This window comes from Haliotis rufescens, unplaced genomic scaffold (genome assembly GCF_023055435.1).
Source record: "Haliotis rufescens isolate VD_foot unplaced genomic scaffold, xgHalRufe1.0.p SCAF_118, whole genome shotgun sequence".
NCBI classification, from domain to species: Eukaryota; Metazoa; Mollusca; class Gastropoda; order Lepetellida; family Haliotidae; genus Haliotis; species Haliotis rufescens.
Genome location: NW_025963800.1, coordinates 372,534 through 382,905, shown reverse-complemented (window position 1 = coordinate 382,905; position 10,372 = coordinate 372,534). Strand labels below are relative to the sequence as shown.

General features: G+C 40.7%; 1 protein-coding gene across 1 annotated transcript in view; it reads left to right on the top strand.

Annotated features, from left to right (window-relative positions):
• Positions 1–9,066: 9,066 nt before the first annotated feature.
• LOC124123865 (coiled-coil domain-containing protein 169-like) overlaps positions 9,067–10,372 on the top strand; it is a 37,450-nt gene continuing 36,144 nt past the window's right edge. Inside the window, exon 1 of the mRNA XM_046487051.2 lies at positions 9,067–9,259. Within this exon, the coding sequence (XP_046343007.2) occupies positions 9,254–9,259 (6 nt within the window). The 5' untranslated portion in view covers positions 9,067–9,253. The remainder of the gene's footprint in view (positions 9,260–10,372) is intronic.

The following is a 10,372-nucleotide window of genomic DNA, read 5'->3' as shown; positions in this document are numbered from 1 at the left end:
ATTTTAAAGCGTGTTGTTTTTACTAACATCCTTAAAGAAGCAGTACGCAATGTTGATATCTCATAAGAAATAAACGATGAGTGGGAGTTGTTTAGGGGATAATAAAACACTGCAGGGAGAATAAACCATGAAGGTTTGGCTCGTCGGGTGAGGATGGCAAATATGGCTTGTTTGGTCTGATCTGGTTTTGGTTTGGTTTGTTGTTTAACGCCGCACGCAGCAATATTCCAGCTATATGACGGCGGTCTGTAACATAATCGAGTCTGGACCAGACAATCCAGTGATTGACATCATGAGCATCGATCCACGCAATTGGGATCGATGACATGCATCAACCAAGTCAGCGAGCCTGACCACCCGATCCTGTTAGTCGCCTTTTACGACAAGCATAGTCGCTTGTTTGATCTGAGGATGGTGGTTTGACATGTAGTGAATGTACTGGTCCGTGTGAGTGGGTTTGAGACGGCAGTGTGGACTGTTGTCGAGTTGTTCATCGAGGAAGGGTAATTGGTGGTGGGTTTCTGTTTCCATGGTGAACTTGATTCTTGGTGTTGAATGTTGAGGTGGTCCACAAGGGCTTCGGGTTCCTGGCCCATGTCTAGGATGGTAAACGTGTCACATATACATATAACTATATTACTAAGCATTCACCTGATGAATGAGCAAGAAGTAGCTCTGAAAAGTCGAACAAAGAATAAAAGAAGTTGCTATCTATAATATATGTCATATATTCACGAACAGATTTTAGTATTTCTAAATTACTCTTTGCTGTGACATTTGAATTGGCCATAAAGACTACAGTTTAGATCATAACCTTTTGAGTAAACATATATGTTTCCTCAGGACAGTGTAGTTGGTACAGGTAAAGACAGGTGGAGTGCATCTTTATAGTGGTAGCCGCAAGAACAATTTGGATAAGCTGCCACATTTTAAATCTGCCACCGTAGAGGTCACAGGAGCCAAGTCTTTTGTAAAAAGCAGTTTATACGGTTTGATGTCTTCTTTCACTTAGAGGCATAAAATATTTTCTTTATATATTTGGCAGTGACTATTACCATGAACCGCCTCCACATATAGGTCTTAGCGAATCAAAGTTTAGTTTTTCAAGCATCAGTGACTGCTCCTTTGAGCTGTTATCCCAGATGTGACTGTCCATCCTGGCATATAGAACGCGTGTGCATAGTTTCTAATGTTTTAAACCATATTTAAAATTTATGAGACAATTTATCACAGGATTAACTGTTTTAACTACTTCACTGATATGATATCTCCAAAAGCAATCGTGTTGGAGAATAATTCTAATAATAAGCAACTGCCCTTTGCTTTGAACCATTTAAATAATTTCCCCTTAATGCCACATGAATAACGTTTGTGTGTGATCCCCCTGTGCCAAACCTTTTCGATAGCTTTACTGATATCACAAAAACGGCTCTAATTTCGTTGCCGTCCTCTACAGCACGTGCTATGAAGTCGTACAAATACGTTAATCGATTTGAACTGGAATGACCAGGCATAAAGCCAGATTGTAAATGAGTCAACATAGTTTTATCTCTAAAGTAACTGAATACATACTTAAATATACATTTTCAAATACCTTGGCCATGCAGCTAGTAAGCCCTACAGGTCTATAATAGGAACAATCATTTTCGTTACCTTTCTTTTGGATAGGAATAACTGATGCCTCTTTCCAAATGACCGAATTATGGAGTGAGATATTGAACATTGTTACCAATATTGGCGCTACACCGGTGGCAGTTAATTTATTTAATCTGTTTCCTCTCCCATTACGCCCTGTTGCTTTAGTCGTGTCGACTGAAAGAAGGATAACCTCAACTTTTTACAACTAAGTATAATTTTCGCCAAATGCGGTGCCGTTTTCGCCAGAGAAATCGGTGACGTTTTGCTGAGGTGCCGTTTTAGCCTGCACCCAATTCACATAAGGGGCTATCTATGATTTTATCAATATCGAGAGAGGTTTTATCTGGATAATCCACTACTGCCTTGTCATGTAATAAATTTGCTATGTCTTCTATGTCGTACAATTTGTTTAGATAAATCATTTATTTTTCTGTCAATAGTTTAAACATTCTTTCACGGACAGCAGAAGTGTCTTTATTTTTTAGTTATCTAAATGATGCCCAGTCGGTTGGCAAACTTCACCTTTCTGGTCATTCTGTAAACCTCGTTTTTCATTCAACGTGGATCCCTAGGTCTTATTCTTACATCTTTATTTGGTATATGTTTGGTACATACGTTTGCAACTGAACAGGTCGAAATTTCTGCTATTACGTTTACGTCTTCCGAGGACGACAAAGAGTCCCATTTGATGTTATCAAACGCGTTTTTCAGACCATCTACATCAGCAAGGACATAAGTGTAAAATTTCCTTTTATAGTTTTTATAGTCTTCCTTGATGCGCGTAGATATTGGACAGTAGTCACTTCAGATCGGACATACAACACCGGAGTCCCGTACACTGTCAACATTTGTCACAAATAATCAATCAATCAATCAGAGTGCAGAAAGTAGCTAGGTGTAACTCGGGTAGAATCACCAGTAATCTGGGTCAAACTGTACATTGATTTTAGATAATCTATTTTAGGTTTGCTGTCATTAAGAATGTCTAAATTAAAATCTCCAGTTAAAAAATATACATATTTCAATCAATAGCGTTTCCGACTGACAGATCAATGAGTTCCCAGAAAGCTTCACTCCGATCTGCCCGGTAAAATGTACGAATGGGATAACTACGATGTTTGCACTTAATCTGGACCCACAAAGTCACCAGACCAGAGATATTCAATGTATCCATATATCTGACACACAGGCTGCTTTTAACATACAGCAGTGCCTCGCCCTCGACTTTGCCTGTCTTTTCTTAAGGTGTATGAAATCCAGGAATATAGTACCACTATTACATTCCACAATGAATCCATGTTTCAGCTAAATAAATTACAACAAAAGAGTGAAATTCAACCTTGTCCTTCAAGCTTGTCCTTCAAGCTTCGGTGACTATGCTTGTCGTAAAAGGCGACTAACGGGATCGGGTGGTCAGGCTCGCTGACTTGGTTGATGCATGTCATCGATCCCAATTGCGTAGATCGATGCTCATGATATTAATCACTGGGTTGCCTGGTCCAGACTCGATTATTTGCAGACCGCCGTCATATAGCTGGAATCTTGCTGAGTTCGGCGTAAAACAACAAACCAACCAACCTTCAAGCTTCGTAGATTCAGGTCGATGATATTAATATTTCCACAGTGATTTTGAGACGGCCCCGGGTTGGGCTAAATGTCCCCACAACATGAGAGGGCAGAAAATGCATTGACAAGATATACTAACACAACAGCCGACAACTGATAACAAAATATCTTGAACGACATAATAAGGGAAAAAAAACGAGTGCAAAAGTGTTGAAATATGTACAGTATAGAAATACAAATATGTACAGTGTAGAAATACAAACATGTACAGTGTAGAAATACAAGCATGTACAGTGTAGAAATACAAACATGTACAGTGTAGAAATACAAGCACGTACGGTGTAGAAATACAAACGTGTAGTGTAGGAATACAAACATGTGCAGAGTAGAAATACAAATATGTACAGTGTAGAAATACAAACGTGCAGTGTAGAAATACAAACATGTACAGTGTAGAAATACAAACATGTACAGTGTAGAAATACAAACGTGCAGTGTAGAAATTCAAACATGTACAGTGTAGAAATACAAACATGTACAGTGAATAAATACAAGCATGTACAGTGTAGAAATACAAACATGTGCAGAGTTGAAATACAAACATGTACAGTGTAGAAATACAAACATGTACAGTGTAGAAATACAAGCACGTACAGTGTAGAAATACAAACGTGCAGTGTAGGAATACAAACATGTGCAGAGTTGAAAAACAAACATGTACTGTGTAGAAAAACAAACATGTACTGTGTAGAAATACAAACATGTACAGTGTAGAAATACAAACATGTGCAGTGTAGGAATACAAACGTGCAGTGTAGGAATACAAACATGTGCAGAGTTGAAAAACAAACATGTACTGTGTAGAAAAACAAACATGTACTGTGTAGAAATACAAACATGTACAGTGTAGAAATACAACTTACAAAGGTAAGGCGGAGTGATGTTAATCATCATTCCTCAATAATGTATATAAAAAATGTGAAGTTTTGACATCATGAGATGTACATATATATTTTATAATCAAGAAACGCTGGCAAATGCTTCCAGCAAACAGAAAAGCGTCAATAATTTATGGCAACTTTTTACTAAGTAACAGGTTAAACGTGGCGCACGTGCTGCACGCTTTGCACAGTGAGAAAACGATTTCAAGTTCATTGAGAAGAGATGACACCTTCAGGCCGCTGGATTTGTACCACCCGACCAGATTACCACAGTGAGTTTCACTACATTAGTTAATGAGAAACTGGAAGCTGGATGTCTCACTGAGGTTGACACACTATTGCAGAGTAATTTTATGTAGAAGATTCAATTTAAACATGAGGAAGTAAGTGAGAACTTTCATTTGAAAATAAACTATACTCTTCATAAAAAGAAACTTGACATAGATGTAAAACCACTTTTTTCCAAATATCTAAAATAATTACATTAAATGAGAACCAAATAAGTCAAACAGAAAGATGATGTGTCTATAATTCGCGAAAACACATGCAGAGCACATAAACGTAGCGTTTGGGGATCAATTTTACAGCTTCATCCAAACGCAACCGCCTGTAAAAAACGTGCAGCACAGGATCCTGCATTAAGACATGCAGGCCCCCCTGCTGAATGGGTATAAAAATCCACATCAACGGCTGTTCATACAGTCGTTATAACGGCAGTAGAGGCGGTGACAGAATGCCAAGACTGAATGCAGCTCAACGGAACAACGCCATTGGGAGATTACAAGCTGAAGCAACTCAGCAAGAAGTGGCCAGGCACTTTGGCGTATCCAGACCGACAATCTCCGCACTGTGGACCCGATACAACAACACCAACAGAGTTGACGACAGACCAAGGTCAGGAAGACCAAGGGTGACATCCCAAGCACAAGATCGATACATCCGGCTGCGACACCTCCGAGACCGCACTACCACAGCCACGTCTACAACCACACTGATCCCTGGGGTACGCAGAATATCAGATCAAACGGTACGCAACAGACTGAGGGAGGCTGGACTTTTTGCACGAAGACCTGTTCGACGTCATGTATTGACCCCACGTCATCTGGCGGACCGTCTGCTTTGGTGCCAACAGAGGGTTAGATGGGCACGTGCAAGGTGGAGAAATGTACTGTTTACTGACAAGTCCCGTTTCCTACTCACACGTGCTGATGGGCGCGCACGTGTCTACAGACGTCGGGGTGAACGTAACGCCCCCAACTGTGTGCAGCAGGTTTTCCCATTTGGCGGCGTGAGTGTCATGGTATGGGCCGGAATTCATCATGGTGGTAGGACGCCTCTTGTGCATGTGGCCGGTGCATTGACAGGTGTGCGTTACAGAGACTTGATCCTACAGCCTTACGTTCTTCCTCACGTCAACGTTCATGGCGGACAGTTCCAGCAGGACAACGATAGACCGCATATTGCACGTGTTTGTCAGGACTTCTTACAGCACAACAACATCTAGACATTACCTTGGCCAGCCCGGTCACCAGATTTGTCCCCGATTGAGCATCTGTGGGACGAGTTGGATCGACGCGTCCGCAGAAGGAATCCACCGCCCCAAACACTTGCGGCGCTTCTTGATGCACTTCAGCGTGAATGGCAGCACATCCAACAGCGTGTTATTGACAACTTGATTGCATCTATGGGTCGTCGGTGTCAAGCGGTGATTGATGCACGTGGTGGGCACAACCGATACTTTCATTTTCTGTACCCCTGTGACATTAACTGTATCGTGTACGTGTGTCTGTCTAGGTGACACGATTAATGTTTTGAACATTGTGTACATTGATCTTCAAACAGTGTTTCAATTATGGTTTCTGTGTCCTATTTTGAAACAGTCGCATTATATTACATTTTGAAAGTCAGTGTCAAGTTTCTTTTTTTGAAGAGTATATAATAAACATCAGCTCACATTAATGAGTCCTGTACACGACGGGAATATTGCCGATGAGACGTTAAAACTCACTCACCCTAATGAATCCTGTGAAATTTATACTATATGTATGTATCAACCCACATTAGTGAGTCTTTTGAAGTTTAAAATTTTTTCAAATGACATTAATAAGTCCTGTAAAATGTATATTACATATCAACTCATATTAAGTACTTCTATGTGATTTATAATAATTATCAATTCACAGTAATGAGTCTTTTGAAGTTTCAAAGATATTTCAACTTACATTGAAAAGTCCTGTAAAATATATTATAAGCATCAACCCACATTAATTGGTATTGTGAAACCTATGGTAAACATCAACTCTAATTAGTGAGTCTTGTGAAAATGTTTAACAAATATCAACTCAACTTAATGAATATTGTAAATATAGCGACAAAACGCTTTTCATATCCAATAGAAATCTCTGCATAAAGCAGCGTCGATTGTACAATTCCGAGCATGTGTTTATGAATCACTATCAAATAGTAATGATACCAGGTGTTCGCGAAAAGGTGAGCGTGTCCTGCCATACCGGTGGCACCCGTCACAAACACATGCATAGGCAATTCAATTGTTCACCTGGGAAAAAAAACATGGGGACATATGACACAAGTCAAAATAGGGAATTGCATCGGACATAATTTTTGTCACTGATACGTCAAATTTAGAAATGTACTCCACGTGTCTACCATAAAACTTTTTGAAAGCTTTACTGAGGCCTCGAGTGCTGTAACCTTGATCAAACAACTTCTGAGTAAAACTTGTGAACTACCAACCCTCATGAATGCGTCGTGTTAGACTTGTGACATGTAAAATAAATATCAATCCACATTAATGAGTCTTGTGAAATTTATAACACACAACTCACATTAATGAGAATTCCGGAACTTGTAACAAACATCAACCCACATTAGAGAGCAATGTGAAATTTTATAAGGTAATATCAACTCAGATATGATTTTGTGAAAATGATAATATACAACTTTCTTTAATGAGTTTTGTGAACCTTTTATCAAACAGTGGACAAGTAGTTGCAAGCTTAAGAAAAGACAATAGATCATTGTATTGTATTCTGGTCTAGATGTTTTCTTGACTATCCTTGATAGAGGTCAATTGAATAAAAAAATCTAAGCATATCAATGGGGTGTGAAAACATTTAGTTAAGATGTTTACTACTATTTTAAAAACTGATCGCATTATAAGCCTATAGGTTATACATGTATCACATTGTTTAGTTGACATTATCGTGTGAGTGGAGTTGAGACAAGGAGCTTTGTTCTTTTGTTTTGCGCTCAGCAATATTCCAGCTATGTGACGGCGGTCTGTAAATAATCGAGTTTGGACCAGACAATCCAGTGATTGACATCATGAGGATCGATCCACAAAAATGAGATACGAAAACATGCATCAACCAAGTCAGCGAGCCTAACCACCCGATCCCTTTAGTCGCCTCTTACGACAAGCATAGTCACCTGTTACGGCAAGCATGGGTTGCTGAAGATCTATTCTATCTTCAGACTGGTACGAGAACGTGGAATTTGAAGCGTCAACGTCAGAAGAGTGTAGTTTGTCACACAACACTTGGTGCAGATTACGTTTGACGCCAGTTTATGAAGTTGTTGCAGATTTAACACCAGTGTGTCTCCCATTGATTGTTTGTGGCGCATATTTAGTACTGGGAACAATGTCAACACAGGTCAATGAGATTGCTATTGCTGATAGCCAGTGTTTAGCTGGAATTTAGCAAACATTGAATCGGACTCTTTGCCACTGTCAAGATCAACAGTTGAGGTTTGACTGTTCGGTGTCAGTTTGAGTTTGATCATGATTTGAGGGACTCCATGAGCTCATCTGGCAGCGTCTGTCTGGTGATGATCACGATTTCATCCTTGTTCTCAACCTATAGTGATGACATTTAGTAACATTTGATTCAGAGGCGGCTAACGGGATCTGGTGGTGAGGCCAAGACTTAGTTGATGCAGGTCATCGTATCCCAATTGCGTGGATGGATGCTCATGCTTTCAACCACTGGATTGTCTGGTCCAGACGCGATTATTTACAGACCGCCGTTATATAGCGGGAATATTGCTGAGTTAAACAACAAACAAACACACAAACAAATAAACATGGGATCCGCAGAGGAGTATCAGATTCAAGGATAAACCTGATGTGTATAGTGATAACACTTGGTTACATGTGGTTCACAGAGAGGCGTATCAGATACAAGGATTACACGTTATGTTGATGCAGTGATGACTTGATTCGCGCTCCACACTGTATACATATGTATACACTGGTGTCGCCGAGTGCTCACGTCATTAATTGATTCCAAGGAAAAGTCTCCTTGTTCCAACAGTTTACTATTAGACCCAGTTATAGATTATACATGAGCTGTATGTCAATCTTCAACACATGGCGACGTGGTCCGCTGTTATGTGGCACTCACGGGTTGGTCTGCCAGTCGCGGCGAGGTCATTGGTAGAACCATGTCTTCTGTGTTGACAACCATGACAGCAGCCAACTCAACCATAGCCGGGTCGATGCCAGGAGAAAGGACCGAGTTTCAAAGATGTTAAAAAGCTCTTATCGATTTCCAGGCAAAACACTAGTTGACAAGCTTTTTGTGTTGCACTCGAAAAACTGAGTTAGTTTAGTGAGAGACGAGAAGGCTTGATAATTATGCAGTTTACACAGTGCTTTAAACAAACACGACTGACCCTTCGTAATTATATTCTTTGTTGCAGTCCTGTAAAGGAGGCACGCCTGGCCTATCAAGGTACATCATAACAATGTTAAACACACATTTCCCCGCCCTCCTGACTCTAATTGGGGACGCCCTGTATACACTCCGTGTTATGTTTGAGTATGTCCTAACACAACTCGTTATGGTTTAAACAGCGAAGTCAATGAATCTTCTGTAAGGTAACCGGTCAAACATCAGTTTGATAAGGGAGTGTACCCCGACAGCGACACGTGACAGAAGTGCTAGGGCACGACGACAACGACGTCAATACATCCCCATGCACGAGGGTCACATTGACTGGGTGAACTGTCTGTTCAGGATCTGTCTACTTCATTCGGATAACCCTGGTGGTCACCTGCATCTGGACATGACCGGTCATCACTGACAATGGAGGTAGGATATATAGAGGTTATCAAGCGAGTGTGTTGTGGGATGGTAAATATCCTGTATATGGAATAAACATTGTATTTAGCGAGCATTGTCGAGCTAAATACATAGTATATATTCCTAATACACGATGTTTATCATCCCCAAACACACAAGCGTGATGACGTCTTTATCTTTATTTCTGTCAGGGGGCAAGGGTGGCCCAGTTGTCTAAGGGGCCGCGATTCGCTGCGCAGAGTTGCGTCCCTTGGCATGCCAGAAACCTATGATTGTGGGTTCGAATCCCGGTTCGTCCCGATTATGTGTCAGCACCATACCCGTGCTCGTGGGTTTCACCGAAGTGGTAAACGTCTGAGATCTGCATCACTTCGGGCTTTCCTCCCACATTAAGCTGACACAGCTGATACTGGAATACTGTTAAAAGCGGCGTTAAACCAAACTCACTCACTTAATTTCTGTCGTCGAAAAACCTGTTCTCCTCCCTCATAAACACTGACCTAAACATTGCCAGTTTCCCTGCAAATCTTGGACAGTGGCGAAACTGCATTTAGGCAAAATAACAATTGCCTACACATATCGTTTCTTCTTGCCTTGGGCGACAGTCCATCGGTCCGCCCGCTAGAATAACTGCCTTTTATCAAAGGAAGGCTACTCTAACCCTAGTCTATGAGACGTCACGTTTGTTTATTCGGCCTGTCCTGTCATAACGTTACGAAGTGCAATCAGATGTATACACAACAACAAAATGAAACACAGTAACAACTGGGACATATTTCGGCCAAATCCAACTGTTTTGAATTCGAGAAAAGGACCCAACCAGCAGAGGTCCACAAGCATAGTTAAGGGAACTGATCCCGCTTGGCTTTTTCCTCGCTAAATTATCTCCAAAGTTGCCAAAACTTGTAAAATACCTCAGCTATGTCCCCGATAGACACTGATTTTCAGTATCTTTGACTATTGTTTCGATAATAATAGCAATTATCCCTGTCGTTTCTCCAGATTCCCGATGATTAATTCACGGATTGACAAGGCCGACGCCATGTTTGTTGATAAACACTGAAAGCACCTGTCTGACCTTTGCATCTTCATCCGTGTATCCCCAACGTATAGTGTTATTGG